At 47.8% G+C, this 21899-nt stretch overlaps 1 protein-coding gene across 2 annotated transcripts in view; it reads left to right on the top strand.

Annotated features, from left to right (window-relative positions):
* Positions 1 to 21899, top strand: part of TDRD1 (tudor domain containing 1) — a 1654170-nt gene that overhangs the window by 1145670 nt on the left and 486601 nt on the right. For both annotated transcript variants that reach the window (XM_085603291.1, XM_085603292.1), the window contains one exon: positions 8350 to 8523. In XM_085603291.1, coding sequence (XP_085459417.1) covers positions 8350 to 8523 — 174 coding nt within the window. The remainder of the gene's footprint in view (positions 1 to 8349; positions 8524 to 21899) is intronic.

Raw genomic sequence — 21899 nt, 5'->3', positions numbered from 1 at the left:
CCACTGCCTAGGATATCTAATGAAATATTACATCCGCACCCCAGCCGTATCCCAGAAAGCTCAATTGGAAGCCATATTTGCAGAGGAGAACTCCCAATGGCACTCACAGCTGCACCTAGCCATCAGCCCTGTGAAGATCGAAAAAACAAATTTGCCCTACCCAACTATTCCCCTGCAATTGTGGAAAAAAATAGTAAATGCGCAAAGTACCCTAGCTTCATATTAAAGATACATTGAAAGGCTCCGACATAAGCCGCTCTTCACAGCTCTGGATGCTTCTTACATCAAGGGGAAAGCTCAACCATACTTTAAATATCCCCTATGTCTCGTAGCAAAATCACATACATGAGACTGCTAGCTCTTCCAATCTCTGATTTTAATCCGCTTTGGGCACGCAGAGATGAGCAATTACCTTGCAGTTTGTGTGATTACACCTTGAGTCTTGGCTACACTTGCTGTGTTGCTGTCCCTACTTCGCTAATGATCGATGCCGTCTTTTAACTCCTCTTTGCTGAGGTAATGACGTCAGACGCTGCAGGGAAGCATCTGACCTGTGATTAACCAATTATACTGGACAAACTCTCACATGGTTAGGGAAATACACCAACATCATCCAAGCTGCTCTATTCACAACCCTGTCCTGCGAGTAGAAAACGGGCAGGAACTTCCTTGGGGAAGATTATCGAAGTCCTTACCAACCGACCCTGGGAGAGGTCAAATTTTATCAGAAGCGCATGTAACTCTTTCAGTGACTCTTTCAGTGACTGCGTCGAAGGCCCTCAAAACAGGTTGACATCTAACGATCCCTCATCGGCAGCCAACTCCTCAGGACCACGGCAGAGCCAAGCCACTAACAAAGCCGACAGATACATCAGGATGCACATAGCCCAGATCAATGAGTAGAAAACTAATAGGAACTGTAACACCTTAGGTGAAGAACACCAAAGCACTGACTAACTGTCCCTGAGAAAAAAAATCTTCACTGAATGAGACTCATGTGAATTGCTTCTAGCCGTACGCAGCACAAGACTGCTCAGAATCACCTTCTACCCTGATTCAACTGGGTAGTGGTGTTAAGTCACAGGTTCAGTTGAGATGCACATCCTGACGTACTTTTTTAGGTTTCACCTTTCGAACGCAGCACATGCGCTGCTTCGCCTTGGCGAGACTATTGTTGTGTGTTTGGTGCGCGAAGGGAGGCAAACCATGTTTGCGCACTGACAGGCGATGTGCACGTGCATGGCGTCTCCTCTCCGCGCTTCCACTGCGCGCTCCCACCGCGCACTTGTTTAAGAGACATGCACGTGTCAAGTGCATGGCGTGATCACATGTCCTGCTCCCTTGTTTTAAATTTGCCATGATGGGATCAGTGTCTTGTAACTTCCACTTTACTGCGAGGAACACAAGCTTTCCAACAGGCATCCTCAAATGGAGCTGCAAGACCTGTTTACTTACCTTTGGGATCTCTTTGCATGGTATGTGTGTCAGCGCTCCATGCTTACAGTATAATGGAAGCTCCATGTTGTGTGTGATTAGGCACGTGCGCTATGTGAGAGGGGAACTTTAAAAAGGGTGTGTGTGTGTGTGTGCACGTCTGTATGTCTGCCTGTCTTTCCCAGCTTGGGGTGTGAGTGCACTGCGCAAGGGGCTCTATCCATATTCAGGCGTGTTTGTAAAATATCAGTTGCATGTGCCCTAAATCTACCTGGATGACGAGTAAGCAATATTTTATCCTGTTGCATCGTAACTGAACAATTAACTGTACCCGTACAGCAACAAGAACAGACTGCTAAGAATAAACGGGACATTTGTAAGACAGGAAATGTGGGACAGCATCTGCGAGGCTGAAAGATGGCGCCGGGCGAGGGGGCCATTGAGAGGTTGAAGGGGGGGCCTGGCAAAAACAAATGCATCAGAAGCAAAACCGTGAACATATGAAAATTAATACCATGTACAATCCTGCTTTACAATTGTTGAATCTTTAGAACCCCATTGAAAAGGAGGGTCTGAGCCGCTAATGTAGCAATGGGCTGGGCCTTGTAGCTCCTGCAACCCTGGTTCTTTGTGATAAACGATTGGCATGGCCACACAGAGGACGGAAGTAGGCTGGACACATATGCCTGTAATTGAGGGGGAGGGAGGCGGCAGGGGAGCATCTGGCTGCACCCTCGTTTTGCGTCCTGTTTCCCTGCATGAATGGTGTCTTCTTGCCCTCCATGGAATCAATTGCCTAATCTACAGCTGTCTTAGACATTTCTTTCAGGTCAGAGCCAAGCCCTGCTAAAAAGGACATGGCTTTTACAACAGGAGTATTCCGTGGTCTGGGTGTCAGTTATAAATGCTGTGTCTTTTTGGGATAGTCCAGCAGGGACCCTGCTGTAAAGGTGCAAGATGAGCAAGACATAATGTGTGTGAATGGCAAAGGTTATACGTGTAAACGCCCCTTGCCTTCTTCCTTCAATCATTCCTTTCCTTTTTTAGAAATAAATATAAACTTTTTTTCGGATATCTCTGATTTTCCTGCATTGTTGTGACAATATTGTTAAAGTATTCACAACTGTGGATTTTGAAGCCAGTCCATTGATTGTTTCCAGAGGCGGTTCTAGGTTTTTGGGGGTTTAGGCAGTGCTTTAAATGAGGGGGGTAGGGGCGAGGATAAATAAGTGGAGGTACTCACCAAATTGAGCCGTGGAGTTAGGGGCAGGGCAACGAGAAAGCATTTATTAACAAGATTAAGACTTTCTCAGGTCACAATTGTGTATCAGGACAAAGAAACATGTATGATATCTGTATTATTATTACGTGTGCAGAATGAGAGATTGTGGGAGGTGGGGTCTGATATACAAACAAGGAGGCCGAATATATTTTCCAAAGACACTTGGTTTATTGTCAGGATGTGGTTTATCAGGGTGTATGGCGGGTATCTCCTCTGGCTTTTCTCTTGCTGCACTGCGTCTTTTACTGGACGAGGAGTCCGACACAAAGGTTCTTGGTTCCTCCTGGGTCTTGCTGGGATCTCCCCGGAGGCTCATAGAAGAGGAAACAAAGGGAGCCGTCAGTTATCCTGTTCTATGAACTCTTTAGGGTCTTTCCCAATCACCACACCTAGGAGTGAAACAACGGGGAAGTGCTATAGCCCTAAAAGGGGTGCGATAGATAGGTTAAGGACAAGGACGTACTCCACACCTAGGAGTGACGTATATTCAAAAAGTGTTCGAGGCCGTTCGAAAAGGAAGGAAATTCCCCAGAGTAGTTTCTGAAGACAGCAAATTTAAGGTGCGAACAAATAGTAAGAGAACAACTAAGGATTTCGGGTGTCAGTCAATAATTCAAAAGGAAAACCAACGTGGTGTGACTTAAAAAAAAAACATACTCACTCTTGTGCCCCTTCTATTGGTTTTTCTCTACCCGTGCCCCCCTCTTTAGTATCGCCTCCCTCCTCCCTCTCGTTTACCCCTTCTCCCCTCGTAACGAGGTGACTTACCGGCCCCGCCGCAACTCTCCGGAGTTCTGGCCGCTCTTCCGCCTCCTCCGGTGGGGACCACCACTCCTCGCTCCACCGCTCCTCAGGATATTCGTCTTCCTCGCGGCCGTCCTCGGTCTCCACGTCCTCCTGGGCGTTCGCGTGTTCTTCGCCGGGGTCTCCGTAATCGCCGTCTTCTTTCTTCTTCACTCGGGTGCCTTCGCAACCATTGGTTCGCACCCCTTCCTTCCGGTTGAACTCTCCTTTCATTGGGCCGCGAACTGTACTTCCGGGTTCGCTTCCGCCCACTTCCGGTTCTCCTCCGTAGTTCCACTGTGGAGAAGCAGGATACGGTTGTGGTTGGCGTTTTGGCTTATCCTTCAAGTCCCACGATGCATCGGGCTCGCTCAAGACGCTGTGCTGACTTTCCCACGATGCCCCGAAGGTAAACCCCGTATTCTCCTTCTTACATCCCTTTTCCCTTGCCGTCTTTCTACTGGTGTTCTGGTTTTGGGGAAACCTAGACAGGTAATCCACGTTCCCCTGTTCACTTCCCTTCCGATGTTTGGTTTGAAAACGATAAGTTGGAGTGATAAAAACCATCTCAGTACTCTTTTGTTGTTGCCCTTATTTCTGGCAATATTTGAAAAGAAACAAGGGCACCCAGAAGGTAATCAAGGACCTTGGGTAATAGTAATTTATACAAAACAATGGTCCTTAGAACATTCAAAGTAAGGGTGGAATAAATATAGTCCAGAATCGATACTATATTAGGGATGTCCAGCCGGATGATCCGTTTTAATTCTTCAATGAATTATAACATATAAGACAACATGCTAATTGTGGGACACTATCCTGTATCCACTAGAGAGAAATGACATCTAAAAACAAATACAAACACATGAAAAAAAGGGCTTTTCAGGCAAGACGGAAAGAGCTTATTTACATTATCCAATGTTTAAAGCTTTTACAGAACAACATTTGCACTTTTTTTACACAATTGATTAATGTGCAAGTTGTTAACTTAGGTCGACGATGTTTCGATCCTGTCGCAAAATACTAGGATCATCATCAGGACATGAATGTGTGCTGGCCTGATTATAAGAAATTGCCTGTGAAAGTAAACAACAAAGGGTTGATATAGAGGGAGGAGAAAAGAAAAATGTCAGAGTTGCGCAACTAAGCTGGCATGCTAATATGTGAGCATGCGTCTGGTGATAGAAAAGGAAACACGAGAAATGGGCGTGTGGAAAATGGTCGAAATAGTGGTCTAAGGAAGACGATTTAACAAGTGCCTACGTACAGAGAAAATGGTGGTACGTCAACGGGGGTAGATAAACGGACAGGTGCTCATACTACACGGCTCGAGAATGGTGTGGCGACGTGAGACGAACGGAAGGAGCAAGCATTAAGTGTGCTTACGATCGGTTGCAAGCTAACATGGTACTAGTAATGGTGGAGGAAGCACGCGGGGTATGCGTGAGAGTTACTGCCGGTATAGCTGAAAAGTTAGTATGGAAAAAACAGCCTAGCGAGTGCCTACAACTACAGTACTCATGGTACTCAGGCATTAAGTGTGCTTACGAACGGTTGCAAGCATAGCATGCTACTAGTAATGGTGGAACAAGCACGCGTGATATGCGTGAGAGTTACTGACGGTATAGCTGAAAAAGTGGTTTATTGTCAGGATGTGGTTTATCAGGGTATATGGCGGGTATCTCCTCCGGCTTTTCTCTTACTGTACTGCATCTTTCGCTGGACGAGGAGTCAGACACAGAGGTTCTTGGTTCCTCCTGGGTCTTGCTGGGATCTCCCCGGAGGCTCATAGAAGAGGAAAGAAAGGGAGCCGTCAGTTATCCTGTTCTATGAACTCTTTAGAGTCTTTCCCAATCACCACACCTAGGAGTGAAACAACGGGGAAGTGCTATAGCCCTAAAAGGGGTGCGATAGAAAGGTTAAGGACAAGGACGTACTCCACTCCTAGGAGTGACGTATATTCAAAAAGTGTTCGAGGCTGTTCGAAAAGGAAGGAAATTCCCAGCAAATCTAAGGTGCGAACAAATAGTAAGAGAACTAAGGATTTCGGGTGTCAGTGGATAATTCAAAAGGAAAACCAACGTGGTGAGACTTAAAAAAAAAAAAACGTACTCACTCTTGTGCCCCGTCTATTGGTTCTTCTCTACCCGTGCGCCCCCCCCCCCCCCCCCTTTAGTATCGCCTCCCTTCTCCCCTCGTAACGAGGTGACTTACCGGCCCCGCCGCAACTCTCCAGAGTTGCGGCCGCTCTTCCGCCTCCTCCGGTGGGGACCACCACTCCTCGCTCCACCGCTCCTCAGGATCCTCTTCTTCCTCGCGGTCGTCCTCGGTCTCCACGTCCTCCTGGGCGTTTGCGTGGTCTTCGCCGTGGTCTCCGTAATCGCTGTCTTCCTTCTTCTTCACTCGGGTGCCTTCGCAACCATTGTTTCGCACCCCTTCCTTCCGATTGAACTCTCCTTTCATTGGGCCGCGAACTATACGTCCGGGTTCGCTTCCGCCCACTTCCGGTTCTCCTCCGTAGTTCCACTGTGGAGAAACAGGATACGGTTGTGGTTGGTGTTTTGGCTTATCCTTCAAGTCCCACGATGCATCAGGCTCGCTCAAGACGCTGTGCTGACTTTCCCACGATGCCCCGAAGGTAAACCCCGTATTCTCCTTCTTACAGAGATTTAGCAATGTTCTTAAAATTTCAAATGCGTGCAGTTTGCTTCTGCACTTATGACACATGAACAACATTTGAATTTTCACTTAACCACAATAATGAGTACTTTGTGCAGCCTGGGAAAGAAACCCATTATCTTTCTTGTTGACAAGTTCTGCCTCTTTTCTGTCCATATTTTTCCTTTTTATTCAGCTATGGTGCTTCCGTTAAAGTATCTCTTTTGTAATTTCCTTGAAACCAGTAATAATGTTTTTTACCTAACCTGGGACTAGTCAGTCTAAAAGTTACAAAATAACAAAAATAAAGGTTGTTGAACTTCATGTGGTGACTTAAGAACATAAATGAGCATTGATGCTTTCTTTATTTACCCTGTGTTGTTGAAGGACAACTGGCAAAGTTGAAATTGAATCCATAGTTCCTCCTGTATGTTTTTTATTTGCATTTAAAGTTCTCAAGAGCCTCTTTTAAATATATACCATGAATATAAATAATTTATTGTTAAATTTTTCCTTCCTTTCAGCATCTAAATTTAAATGAGAAAATATATTATTTCAATGAGTTTTAAAGCCAAGCTCCTACTTAAGGAAAATGGAACCCCCTTAAAGTGATGCATTTGTAACTCATTTTTAATCAAAAACTGCACTTTTCCCATCTCCTTTTCCCACATTTTTCCTTCTGCTCTCTCATCTTTTCCATCAGTCCCTTCAATCTTCGCTTCTCCAACTATATCCCTATGACTCTCTGTTTGAAACCTCCTGTCTTCTACATAATATTGCTCTTGACTTCACCCCTCATTCTTTCTTCTAACATTCTTTATCATCTTTGTGTCTTCTTTCTTTAGTACTTTCCCTCCACTCTTTTTCCAACCCTTATCCTCATTCCTATTCCTTCTTTTCACCCTATCTCCAGATGTTTCTTCTCCTTTCTTTCTTCATCTCCTTTTGAATGAATTAAGTGTGCAAATTCAAAACTCGAGATTAGACATCTCAGCCAAGACTGCCAGTCAATAATTTTTACCCTCAGACTGACATTCATACAGATCATATACCAAAAAGCGCTATCAGCCAGAAAATTAGTGGCAGAGTGGTCAAACACCTGGCACATGCAGTTCAGGGCACTGGTTTGCAACCCTATATTCAGGGCCTATGGAATTATGCAATTCTGCGACTACAGCTTTTTCCGCACAATGGAATTGCCGCATTTGCCACATAAGCAATCATCTGCTGCATAAGCTGCAGATATTATATAAACAAAAAGTTTCCAGCTTAAAGGATGGAAAGTTACTAAAAATATGGCGACGGATTTTTGTGTTGAGTGGAAGGCCCTTTGCAAAGTTTGGCTGGTCATCTTTGAGTTTCTTATTGCTATGTTTGGGCATTAGACTGACACTACTAAGGTTTACTCTTTTCCCAGACTGTGTTAACATATGTAACAAGCATTTGCAATGCAGTAGGTCTCGCATTTACGCGAGTTTGAGCTAGTAACATTGCAAATAACAATGCCTTTTATTTTTGTTTTTGTTTTTAAAACATAAATAAAAGGCAGTGTAATTTACAAGGCCAATAGCTTAAACTTGCGTAAATGCGAGACCTATTGCATTGCAAATGCTTGTTGTTAAACACCAAGAGCCCCACAATTATACTGAGTCTGCCCAGTCTGCACTGTGCACATTGTAGCTTATCCCTCTATTGATTTTAGTTGTTTTTACAGCACAAAACCGTTAATTTTTTAGGTTTTTCATTTTATTCTACCATCTTACAAAAATTACTCCTGAATAATGCTAACCGGGTGTTGTGCTTTCTGAAAAAATATCAATGTTAATTTGCTGTGTTCTTTTATGATGTTTTTATCGCAATTACTTGCAATTTAGATCAATGGGTAACCGTCTAACCCAGCTGCCCATGTTTAAAGATTTTAATCAATTGAACATGAATAAACTACTTGACGTAACCTATTTTTTGGATAAGGAGTGCGCATATGCCAGTGCCTTATTGAGAAAATTAGTCTTTATAGGAAAAAAAGCATTAACTGTTAATTAACTATTCTCTTCATTTTTAAGGCAGGCTTCTGTGTGCAGTTTACATTTCACTTTTACCTTCACAAGTAAGCAATGTTTCGCCGTTCTTTTAATTGTATCTATATATAACTTTATTAGTGGTAGTTATAACATTTTCTGTTATGTTTGTAGGTGATGGCCATTGGTATCGAGGTTTGGTGAAGGAAATTATTCAAGACAACAAGAAAGCAAAAGTGCAGTTTGTAGATTACGGGAATGTTGAGACAGTGGACATGGATAAAATGCGTACCATATTGCCCAAGTTTTTGAAGCTTCCCTTTCAAGGAATTAGATGCTGGCTGTCAGGTATATTAAAGAATTGGAAAATCTATTAAAGCCTTTGTTATTTTCAGCTATTTAACTTTTTCATCTTCCATTGTCTCACTTGACTATCTGGACATGTAGCAATCATTGTAAGATGTATCAAACTTTTTTGCTAATATATTGAAATTATTACTCACATTTTACCTGTAAACAGAGCATATTGCAATCTGTCAAACATGCACTGCCCCTTAACTCGTTCCGTGCTCATGACGGAACCACGCCGTCATGAGCCACGGTTACCGTGTGTTCATGATGGAGTGGTTCCGTCATGCTGCGGCCGTTGTGCCGGGCGATTAGCGCCGTGGGCGGAGTCATGACGGAACCACTCCGTCATGAGCACAGCCCAACCGTGGCTCATGACGAAGTGGCTCCGTTATGAGCACCGCGCCAACGCGCTGCCCCCAAACCCCCCCCCCCCCCAGCGCTGCGGCGGAATTTCCGCCGCAGCGAAGGGGTTAAAGATGATTACATTACACCCTTGTGAAGGGTTAGTTTAAGAATATAGTGCACTACTAGTTTCCACAGTATTTATCTCTTCTTTTCGTTGTGCACAGGGATCTCTGAAAACTTCCTTTTGGATCTAGTTTTTGCTTTTTAATGTGTATATTATTTCACCACTTTGATTTCTGATGCAACTTATTATGACATTTTAGCCACAATTGTGTCCTTGTAGTTTTATATAAGTTACTGATACTTCTGTTACACGTGGGGGCTCATAAAGGTAATGGTCTAGTTTAACCCCAGGGCTCAATTCACCATCCCTTCTAGAGCTAATGGTATTGTTTTCATGAATTGTTTAATCAGAGTAATACGGAGAGTTATTTGATAAGGTTTGCAACTCCCATTGTCTGTTCACCATGCTTTGTGTCTCAAGGGATTCCCTGTTTCATGAGATAAGAGCTTTTTTGCCAATTTCAATACTGTTGGGTTTCCAGCCTTTGCACCCTTTTTGCGATAGACCAAGTAGGTCGTTCTGGTCATCTTTGTACTGGAAATGCAACTAAGGTGTTTCTGCTGCCTGAAGGTTGAGCTTCCCCTCAAATGCCTTTCAGAGGAAAACCATGAAACTTCATGACAAATTGCTGTTTTTCCTGACTTTGAAATGCTCCTGAAGATTTGAGTTACTTCTAACATGACATAAAGCATATTTGTAGATCATCTGTTCACCCATGAGGTGGATCTTGGCACTATTAACAGAAAATTGCTGTTTGTTATCCATCTAGTTGTATCCACGTTCAAAAGGATGAAAGTTGGAGTGGACCTGCTGTGTTTGAAATTTATGAACACAGGTCCTTGCTGTGGATAAATTAGTCCAGTAAACCACCAGACATGGCTTAAAGTCGTCCATTAATCCCCAATTTCATGTGAGCATAATTTTGCCCAAGGGTTTGTGTTAAATCCGAAGCTGTGCTCTGAAAAATTCATCGTTGTATCCTAGGGCTCTAAAGCAGGTCAAATGAAAAATGTCATATTCTTAACAAATATATATATATATATATATCGGAAAGAAACAATTAGTGATGGATTCCTTACCTTAGAATTACCCCCTGGCTTCAGACTGGATCTGGAAAGTTTTTGTTACTAGTACCCCTGCCGATCCGGGAAGAGCTAGTACCCCCAGTCATTTTTGGACTGAGTTTTTTTTTTTAGGCCTTTTGTCTTTTTTTTCTCAAGTCGATCGACTCCTGGTGTCGTATGGATGCCCGGGTTTAAGAACTGTAGTGAATGTCACCGCATGATGTCGGTGACAGACCCACACCGCGTGTGCGTATTCTGCCTGGGGTGCGACCATGACGCCATGGCATCGAAGACTTTGCGGGAGCGGTCCTGAAAGTTGCTGGAAGTCCGTCAGTCGGCTCTGTGCCGCTCAAGGTCCCGGTCCCGTGGGAGGTCGAGGGACCGGTTGCGGAGCCGTCACCATCATTCTTCTGGATCCAAGTCTTCGCACTTGGGGTCAGGTAAGTCGAAGCATTCCAAAAAGAAGTTGAAGAAGCGTTGTCGCTCCTCGACTTCCCCTCGCCTATCGTGAGACGTGGCTGAGGGTGCGGGTGGTGCCACCCCCGCGGCTCCGGCGGAGCCTGCTAAGTCACCGCCTGTCTACCCGCCCTTCCCGCCCTTCCCGGGCCTGTTGGCAACGCCTGCCCAGGTGCCACAGTTTATTGCTGCCATGGCACGACTCTTTGGGCCGTCTGGCCCTGCTGGTGCGCCTACGGGCCCCGCGGTCCTGACTGGGGGTCCTGTCCTTCCATCGCTGGCGGCTCTGGTCCCGGCATTGCCGGTGGCTCTGGCTCCGGTGCCGCAGGACCCCCTGGGATCCGGGATCGGACCCCGTTTGACCTTATAACGCCTCCACTGACGTTGACCCCACCGGCACCACCTCCGACGTCCCCTCCTTGTCGGGACGACGTCCCCCCCCCAGTTTCAGCCCTAAACTGGACGCGGTGTCGGTCGTCTGTATTTTCAGCCTTTTCCACAGACTTCGGAGGAAGGGGAGGACTGAGGGGGGGGGGGGGGTCGTCTGTGGACCCTCTCTTTCAAGACTGTGCTTATGACCCAGACTGAGCAGGGGATTTGGGGGATGCCAGTGCTCTTGACACCTCACCTGACCTTGGTATGCTGTCTCCTCCTACCATGGCTATGTAGGAGGGAGCTGTTATCCAGTGGTATTGCGTAGGGTGGCCGAGGTCCTCCACCTCGAACTCCCTACAGTGGCCGTCAGGACTAATCTCCTGACAAAAGTGCTTCTGCCGGCGGCGACCTCTTCGGAGCCCTTGCTGCCCTTTAATGAAGCACTGTTTGACGTTCTTTTGAGCACCTGGTCCAGGCCCAACACAGGGGCTCCTGTGGACAGGAACGTGGCACGACACCATCGCCCGGTTCCGGGCGACCCCTATCCCAACACCCCACTCCTGAGAGCTTGGTTGTCCAAGCCTCTGCATCCCTGAGCGCGTTCCCTTCCGCACCTCCGGATAGGGAATCCAAGAAGCTGGAGCAGCTTGGCAAGAAGCTGTTTTGATCTGCCAGCTTAGGGCTGCAGTCGGTGAACACCGCATGCCTCTTGGGCCGTTATTCCCACTCTGTGTGGGATGCGGTTGCGCAGGTGCTGCCTAGCTGTCCAGAGGAGGCTCAGACAGTACTCGCCCAAGCTATCGCTGTTGGGAGAGACGCAGCTAAGTTCACCATCCGTTCTGGGCTTGACACCGCCGACTCGTTTGGCAGGGTGATTTCCATGAAGGTGGCGCTTTGGTGTCGCGCCTGGCTGAGAACAACTGGCTTCTCGGGGGATGTCCAGAAAACTCTGATGGATATGCCCTTTGATGGCATTCGCCTTTTTGACAGTAAGGCAGATAGTGCGCTGGAGCGCTTTAAGGACTCACAGGCTATGGCCAAGTCCTTGGGCCGGTCGGCCACTCGGCCTCCTCCGCCTTCTGCCTTTCGCTCCATTTGTGGCCACGGAAGGGGTGCCCCACTACGTTCGTAGGGCCACAGGCCGGCGCAGCAGCAACAACAACAGCGTGGCCGCGGACGTGGGAAACGCCGTGGCGGTTAAGGGGGCCAGCGGGCGGGTCAGTCCACCTCCAAACCACAGCATCCACTGCAAAGCCTTCCTAGTCCGACCTTTCAGGCCCATCACACGCCAGTGGGCGGCAGAATTCGCCATCATCTCCCCCTCTGGTGCAACATCACTTCGGACAGGTGGGTGCTGACAATTGTCCGAAGGGGCTACTCCCTCCCCTTCGAGACTTCCCCTCCAGCCATGCCACCTCAATACCACCGCATGTCTCGGGGACCATCTTGCGCTCACTTCCCTCTTGGCCAAGGGGGCTCATCGAGCGCGTCCCTGGGCCAGAAGTAGGTCATGGTTGTTATTCCCACTACTTTCTGGTCCCCAAGAAGGACAAGGGTCTGCGTTCTATCTTAGATCTTTTGAACGTCAATTGCTTCCTCCGGAAGGAGAAGTTCAAGATGTTAACACTTGGTCAGGTCTTGTCTGCCTTAGACCCGCAAGATTGGATGGTAGCGTTGGACTTGCAGGATGCTTCCTTTCATATCCCTGCCCTGCCGGCCCACCGGCGTTACCTGCGGTTCACGGTAGGCCACGAGGATTTTGAGTTCACCGTTCTCCCTTTTGGCCTTACAAGCGCTGCTTGGGTGTTCACGAAAGTGATGGCGGTGGTCGCAGCTTATCTGCGCAGATCAGGTGTTCCAGTGTTCCCCTATCTCGACGACTGGTTTTTGAAGACGGGCTCGCCCAAGGCAGTCGTCTCCCACCTCCAGACTACGGCCGACCTCCTGCATTTGCTGGGGTTCTCCATCAACGTGCCGAAGTTGCACCTTATTCTCTCTCAGAAGCTCCTCTTCATCGGAGCGGTTCTGGATCCGGCACAGTTTCGGGTTTATCCTCCCGAGCAGTGAGTCCGGGATATTCAGGCTATAATTCCGATCTTTAAGTCTTTATCCTGAGTTTCGGACAGGATGACCCTTCGGCCACTGGGCCTGATGGCCTCCTGCATCCTGTTGGTGGATCATGCCAGATGGCATATGCGGTCTCTGTAGTGGGACCTGAAGTTCCAGTGGGCACAACATCAGGGCAACCTTTTCGATCATGTCCAGATCTCGGAGGACACTGCACAACAATTGCAGTGGTGGCTCACGAATCACGATTGTGTCAATGACGGATCCGTCTCCCTTCCCCAACCGGAACACACAGTGGTGACGGACGCGTTCCTTCTGGGATGGGGCAGCCACATGGGGGAGGCGGAGATCAGATGACTCTGGTGGAGTCCCGGCTCCATATCAACCTTCTGGAGCTTCGGGCGATCGGACTTGCACTGAAAGCATTCCTTCCTTCTGTCAAGGGGAGAGTAGTGCAGGTGTTCACGGACAACACCATCGCCCTGTGGTACTGCAACAAACACGGCGGGGTGGGGTCGTGGACCCTATGTCAGGAGGCTCTGCGTCTCTGGACATGGCTGGAACATCAGCGCATTTTCCTGGTGGTTCAACACCTGGCATGTTCTCTGAACGCCAGGGTGGACGAACTCAGTCGCCGGTGCATGATGGATCATGAATGGCGTCTGCACTCGGACGTGGCGCAAGGTCTCTTTCAGCAGTGGGGAGAGCCTTGGTTAGATCTAGTCGCCACCGAAGAGAACGCGCAATGTCATCAGTTCTGCGCGTTGGAATTTCGAAGGAGGCACTCGCCAGGTGACGCTTTTCGTTGCGAGTGGAGTTGCGGTCTACTATACACCTTTCCGCCTATACCTCTTCTACCCAGAGTGCTGAAGCAGATCAAGCGTGACCGGGCCCAAGTCATTCTTGTGGCTCCAGACTGGGCTCGAAGAGTATGGTATCCCGAGCTACTCAGCATGGCTATCGATCCCCTGATCCGACTGACTCTTCGGGAGGATCTTCTGTCGCAGCAACAGGGGATGGTCTTCCACCCGAACCTGTCCAGCCTCCACCTCCTTACGTGGAGATTGAGCGGCGGCAGTTGACGTCTTTTGACCTGCCTCCCGAAGTTTGTGATGTAATCGTGGCAGCCAGGCGTCCCTCCACTAAGAGGTATACACATGTAGGTGGAATAAGTTTGTGGCATGGTGCACAGCAAAGGCTGTGGATCCCCTATCTGCAAGTCCCCTGTTGTAAATAGATTCTTAAAAGGCATTACTCATCTTTTCCCTCCTGTTCCCTTCATAATGCCTCAGTGGGACTTGAACCTAGTTCTGACATATCTGATGTGTGCTCCCTTTGAGCCATTTCACAACTGTCCTCTTCGTCTTCTCACTTTAAAGACAGCTTTCCTGGTGGCCATCACCTCTGACAGAAGAGTGAGTGAGCTCCAGGCTCTTTCTTCTAAACCTCCTTTTCTCTCTGTCCATCCGGACAAAGTGGGTCTAAGGACCCGTCCATCTTTTCTGCCGAAGGTTGTCACTGCCTTTCACATAGCGCTCCGTTACCTGGAAGCGCTGTGACTCACTCGACGCTTCCCAGCTGAGTGGTCGCTCCCTTTGGCTCCGGTATCGTTGTGTAACGCTTCTTGCTGGAAACTGTGTGAAATTAATTGCCTGCTGTGCGCTTTGTATGCCGCTTTGCATATTTCATTATTAAGATTGCCAGCGCGACTTTCCTGCTCTTTTAGTGTATTCCCCCAAGCGCCCTCCATTTTGTTGTTGTTGTCCTCCTACTTAGCCCGCCCCGCCTCCCAGCTGAGCCGCCCTCCCACAGACTACAACAGCGCTCCGTTACCTGGAAGCGCTGTGACTCACTCGACGCTTCCCAGCTGAGTGGTCGCTCCCTTTGGCTCCGGTATCGTTGTGTAACGCTTCTTGCTGGAAACTGTGTGAAATTAATTGCCTGCTGTGCGCTTTGTATGCCGCTTTGCATATTTCATTATTAAGATTGCCAGCGCGACTTTCCTGCTCTTTTAGTGTATTCCCCCAAGCGCCCTCCATTTTGTTGTTGTTGTCCTCCTACTTAGCCCGCCCCGCCTCCCAGCTGAGCCGCCCTCGCCCCTCCCCCCACCCTCCTTATATGACAACCGTTCCCGCGCGCAGCGACCGCGCCCAATCCGCGCCGAAGGTGCGCCAAAGGTAAGCCCGTCTACGCCCGTCCGCGCCTGGACCGCGCCCAGCGCCAGACCCCCTGGCCCTTGCACCCCCCACCCCTCCCGCATCACTTACGATGCCACCACCCTCCTAGCCCTTAACCCCGGTCGCGCCCCCAACTGCGTCCAAGCCGCTCCCGGACACACCCATGGACCTTTCTCTTGCTACTCCTGCAAATTCAGCGGCACCGACAACATCTCCGCTACGACCACACCACAAATTCCCGACCCCAATCACCTACAATGCATCCTTCTCAACACCCGATCGATCCACAGGCACGCCATTGACCTATGGAATCTACTAGACACCATCTCTCCGGACGTCGCCTTCCTAACAGAAACATGGATGAACGCTTCCTCCGCCCCAGACATCACCATTGCCATCCCTGAAGATTATAAGATCACACGCAAAGACCGTACCGGCCACACAGGAGGAGGAATCGCTATCGTCCATAAAAAATCAATCCGCATCTCAACCAGCTCTGACACCAACCTCGCCAACTCCGAACACCTTCACTTCCAGATCCACATCGACCCCAAGACCACACTCAGAGGCACCCTCCTCTACAGACCACCAGGACCCCGCGCAAAAGTCAGTGAAGAAATCACGGACTTCATCACTCCACACGCGCTCCCCTCCAAAGACTACATCCTTCTGGGAGACCTCAACTTTCACCTTGAAAAGATCAACGACCGCAACACCACCACCCTCTTGGACAACCTCGCCAACCTCGGACTTAAACAACTGGTCACTTCCCCCACCCACATCGCAGGCCACACACTCGACCCCATCTTCACCTCCAGCAAACATGTCTCCTTCAACTACACTACGGATCTCCTCTGGACTGACCACAGCTGCGTTCACTTCACCTACAACAAGCCAAAACCCACCAACCACCTCCAACCAACTCTGCAAAGAAACTGGAACAAAATCACCTTCGACCAGATCTCCTCATCGCTCCTTCTAAACACCCCAGCCCACTCTTCTAACCCAAACCAAGCCGCCGCCAACTTCACCCTTTGGTTATCCAACACCGCCGACACCTTAGCACCACTGAAAAAACGACAAATCAAACTTGGCAGCAAGAAGGCCTCATGGTTCAACGATGATCTTAAGAAATCCAAGAAACTCTGCCGCTCCCTCGAAAAGGCCTGGAAAAAAGACCCAACCACTAGCACCAAGGACGCCTTCAAAAACGCCACCCGCACACACCACCAATTAATCCGAAAGGCCAAGAAAACAGCATTCAAGGATCGACTTGACAACAGCGCCCACAACAGCAAGGAACTTTTCAACATCGTCAAGGAGTTTACCAATCCCTCGGCCAACTCCAACGACATCACCCCCTCTCAAACCCTCTGCGACTCCCTAGCCTCATTCTTCCACAACAAAATTGCAGACATCCACAACAGCTTCGACAACCAACCCGGAGACCAACCCACCGAACCATATGCCGAACATTCTCCCCCCTTGAACACCCTTAACGACTGGAACCCAATCTCCACTGAGGACACCATCCGCCTGATGAACTCCATCCACTCAGGATCCCCCACAGACCCATGTCCTCACCACATCTTCAACAAATCAGACTCCGTCATAGCACCACACCTCCGAGACGTCATCAACTGCTCCTTCAACTCCGCCACCTTCCCGGAAAAATGGAAACACGCTGAACTCACCGCCCTTCTGAAAAAACCCACAGCGGACCCCACCGAACTCAAAAATTACCGCCCCATTTCGCTCCTTCCATTCCCGGCCAAAGTAATCGAGAAAGCTGTCAACAACCAGCTCGCCGCTTTTCTCGAAGCCAACAAATCCCTCGACTCCTCACAGTCCGGCTTCCGAGCAAAACACAGCACTGAGACCGCCCTCATCGCAGCAACAGACGACATTCGAACTCTACTGGACAATGGAGACACAGTCGCCCTCATCCTCCTCGACCTCTCTGCAGCCTTCGACACAGTCTGCCACAGCACCCTTTTACAACGCCTCAGAAATATCGGAATACAAGGAAAAGCACTTGAATGGATCACCTCGTTCCTCACCGGTAGAACCCAGAGAGTCCGCCTTCCACCATTCAAGTCCGAGGCCACTGAAGTCATCTGTGGCGTACCACAAGGATCCTCACTCAGTCCCACCCTCTTCAACGTATACATGAGTCCCCTCGCGACCATCGCCCGCCAACACAACCTCAACATCATCTCCTACGCGGATGACACTCAACTGATCCTTTCTCTCACCAATGACCCCAGCACCGCCAAAACTAACCTACACGAAGGAATGAAAGAAGTTGCCGAATGGATGAAACACAGCCGTCTGAAACTGAACTCAGATAAAACAGAAGTCCTCATCTTAGGTACTTCCCCCTCAGCTTGGGACGACTCCTGGTGGCCGGAAGCTCTTGGAAAAGCACCCATCCCGACAGACCACGCACGGAACCCAGGCGTTATCCTGGATTCTTCACTCTCAATGTACAGACAAGTCAACGCCGTATCCTCATCCTGCTTCAACATTCTTCGCATGCTCAAAAAAACATTTCGCTGGATCCCCACCGAAACCAGAAAAACAGTCACCCATGCTCTGGTCACGAGCCGACTGGACTACGGAAACACCCTCTACGCAGGTACTACCGCTAAACTCCAGAAGAAACTCCAACGAATCCAAAACACCTCAGCCAGGATCATATTTGACATCCCGCGCAACGAACACATCTCTGGTCACCTGAAAGACCTCCACTGGCTACCCGTCAATAAGAGGATCACTTTCCGACTGCTAACCCACGCACACAAATCACTCTACGACATCGGACAAGAATGCCTCAACTCACGACTGTCCTTCTACACCCCCTCCCGCCAACTACGTTCTTCCAGCCAAGCCCTCGCCACTGTACCTCGCATCAACAAGACCACAATGGGAGGCAGATCCTTCTCATACCTGGCTGCTAAAACATGGAACTCACTCCCCACTTACCTTCGCCTTACCCAGAACCACCTAGCATTCAGAAAGCAACTTAAAACGTGGATATTTGACAAGTAATCCTCCTCCCCTCCCTAAGCGCCTTGAGACCCTCCGGGTATGTAGTGCGCTATATAAATTCTTTGACTTGACTTGACTAGGGCATACCATTAACTTTGCCTACCTTCTTCCTGCCTCCGCATCCCTCGAAAGAGGAAAAGAGGCTCCACCGTCTGGACCCAAAACGTGCGTTTTCATTCTATCTAAACCGCACACAACAGTTCCGGGTGGATGGCCAGCTCTTTGTTGGCTACGTGGGCGCCAAGAAAGGTCGGGCCGTGGAAAAGCGGACCATCTCTCGGTGGGTCGTTCTGTGCATAAAGGCTTGTTATTCTTTGGCTAAAAAAGAGCCTCCGGTGGGGCTGCGTGCCCATTCTACCAGGGCGATGGCTGCCACTACTGCTTTGGGTCGGGGTGTTCCCTTGCATGACATCTCAGGCAGCTACGTGGGCCTCGCTGCACACGTTTACGAAGCACTACTGCGTGGACAGCCAAGTCCGGAGAGACGGCTTCTTTGGCTGTTCTTCTCCTGAACTTTCTGGTGTGATCTCGATTCGCAGACCCACCACCGGGGTTGGTATTGCTGGTGTATTTATTGTAAGGTAAGGAATCCATCACTACGTGTTTCTTTCAGATGCACAAGTTACTTACCTTCGGTAGCAATATATCTGTAAGAAACATTAGTAGTGATAGATTACTTACCGCCCCACCCATCCTCCCAGTTCTGCGTACTGATTTCTAGGGTTAAGGTCATTCCTTTCAGGGCCCTAGTTTCAAGGCACCAGTGGTCAGTATCTTGCATGGCTCTGCGTTCCTGGCGCAGAAAGTCGTGTACAGAACTGACGTCAGCGCGCGATGGCGGCGTCTAAGTAGCTGCCGTGCCGTCATCTTGGCGACCATGACGCCAACGACGGACGCAGTGCTGCACGACGCCACCTTTCGACGCGCAGGGGTACTGCTGACGAAAACTTTTCGGATCCCGTCTGACGCCTGGGGGTAATTCCAAGGTAAGGAATCTATCACTAACTAACGTTTCTTACAGATATATCGTTACTGAAGGTATTAACTTGTACTTTAAGCCGAACTAACAAATGTCTATATATTTATAAACATATTTATTATACATATTTATACAAAGTTATACACATATGTAGGTACGCATTTTAGTCCAAATAAATGCTTATATACATAGGGATATGCTGTTTATATCTGTTCTAGTATAGTAGTTATGTGGGAAGAGTCAACTCTTGAGCAGTCTTCTGAAGATAAGGTAGTTAACTGTGGATATTATGTTTGGGGGTAAAGAGTTCCATAGTTTGTCTTCTTGAATAGAGAAGGATGTGCCTCCTATCGTTTTTTTCTTGTCTGGTGTAATTTTGAGTCAAGGTGCCAATCTAAAGCAGAGGTTCCTTTGTTGAATGCATTTGGTGATTTTATTCCTGATTAAGAGCGGTCCTGTTCCATGCATTGCTTTGTTGGTGATACAAAGCTTGAATGTGGATCTTCTGGCACACGGTAACCAGTGTAGGGCCTTCAAGGCAGGGGGAAAGTGGGCTTGTGCCTGTATATGTAAGTGTAGTCTGGCAGCAGAGTACTGAGTCAGTTGTATTCTCTTCATAGTTGTTAAAAGATGATCAGTGTTAGAGGCTATTGGAGTAATCGAGTTTTGACACAACAACAGAGATGTGAACCTGGACCTTGTGTGGAAATCCCAAGTGGCGTAGCTGCGTCACAGAGTCTTTATAGTAACAAAGCTTCATCTTGCTAGTTTGTCCACGTGGGCATTCATTGATAGCTTGGAGTTCATGGTAATTTCGAGGTGTCTTACTTCCTTAGATACTTTAGGTCGTGTTCCCATATCGTCAGGCCATGCGGCTAGTCTATAATAATTTTTCCAATCGCAATACATGAGTATTTCCGTTTTTGGAAGCATTCAATTTGAGATGGCTCCATGCCATCCAAAGATCCACTACTCTGAAACAACTGGGAATGTGAGAGTTTCCAATGTCTTGGGGGCTTTCCAGTTTAAGGAGTATTTGTGTGTCATCAGCATAGTTATAGCACGTGAGGTTAAATTGATTGATCAATGCCAGTAATGACTTTGTGTAAATGTTAAAACGCATTGGTGAGATGATAGATCCTTGTGGCACCCCTGTTTTTGTGTAGTACGGGTTGAATGAGAAGGGGGTTTATTAGTTCTGTTTTAAAGGTAGAAAATGATCCAGTTGAGAGCAGTCTCCTCTATGCCAGCGTTGTAGTCTTTGTATTCAAGTGTTATGGTCAACAGTGTTAAAGTCAGCTGAGAGGTCCAAGAGAAGTAGTGCAGCAACTCCATTCTGGTCAGCTTTGTTATTAAGGTCATCCCAGATGGCAATAAGGGTAGATTCTGTGCCTCTTCCTGGACAGAATCCTGTCTGGAATCGTCTGAGCAGTTTGCCAGGACTGGTTTCTGTTCCCACTCCTGCCCAGAGAAATAGGATGAGTTCCTTCTAGGCCATTTGGTTTACTGAATTCGTTGAAAATTCTTTGAGAATTTTAAAGAATTTATTTGCACATTTAGTGTTATGAAATGTCTTTGAATTGTATTATTTCTTAGCTTTTTTGATTGCTGACTTATAAAATCTGTTAAGTTTCTGTCGGTGAAGTTTGTCTTTATTGGTGTTTGTTTTGAGCTGTGCACGTTGCAGCTTTCTAATTTGCTGTTATATCTCTTTTATCTGTATTTCTCCAAGGTGCCGGTTTTCTTTTGTTCTTAAAGGTATTAGGATAGCAAAAGCTTACTGTAGCCACTTTTATAGTTTTTGAATGGAATTTATTGTGTCTAGATCTGTACTGGGTGCTAATTGTGTTTCTAAGGGTTTAAAATTGAGTTTGTTCCACAGTCGATAGGTGGATGCATGTAAGGTGGTTTTAGGTGTGTTGCTTTTTTTTGTTTTATACTTGAAAGCAAGCAAATTGTGGTATGGCCTTGTGACTGGAGTTATCATTTGAATGGAAAACAGTTCTGCATTTGCAAAAATGACCTCTAGGATGTGTCCAGCGATGTTTGTGGATGATCTGATGTAGGTTCAGTGCATCTAGGCCAGTAATGGTGGTCACCCAGAATGCATAGGTTGGAGTGTAGTGTTATAAGATTTGAAACTGTGCCCAGACGTGTGTTTGAGAATGTTGCATTGCTTGGTTGAGGTCTGTAAAGGAGGTGGAAGTTAGGGGAGGAATATGGTATAGGGTTGCATCTAGTGAAGAGGACCTCACAACTTTGTATGGAGCCATCGCCCGCTTTAGTGATTTCATGTTTGCTTGAATACAACAGCTAGGCCACCCCCTCTTTTACCTATACAATTTTGTGTGATCGTTTGATAGCCTAGAAGAACGACTTTATGCAACAATGGAGCCATATCATCTCCCAACCATGATTCAGTTATGAAGAATAAGTCCGGTTGTCCGTCCATGAGAAGGTCATCGACGTGATGCTTGTTTTTTGAGTGATCAAACATTTATTAGTTGGTAGTTTAGAGAGCGTGCTTTGGTGTTGGTGTGACTTTGTTTTGTAGAAGAAAGAGCAGTTTTTTGTTGGCTTGTAGCGAATGTGTCCTTAGTGGTGGTATTAGCTGTATGAAAATAGCCATAGTGTAGCTGTTCTATATTGTATTTCTTGTCCAGCAGGCTAAGAAGGCATTGTGATGGGTCTGCATGTGTAAGCGATGGAGTTGGTGTTTGAGTGTGAGTTGGTGA

This window comes from Triturus cristatus, chromosome 1_2, assembly GCF_964204655.1.
Source record: "Triturus cristatus chromosome 1_2, aTriCri1.1, whole genome shotgun sequence".
NCBI lineage: Eukaryota > Metazoa > Chordata > Amphibia > Caudata > Salamandridae > Triturus > Triturus cristatus.
This window is presented reverse-complemented; position numbering and strand designations above follow the sequence as displayed.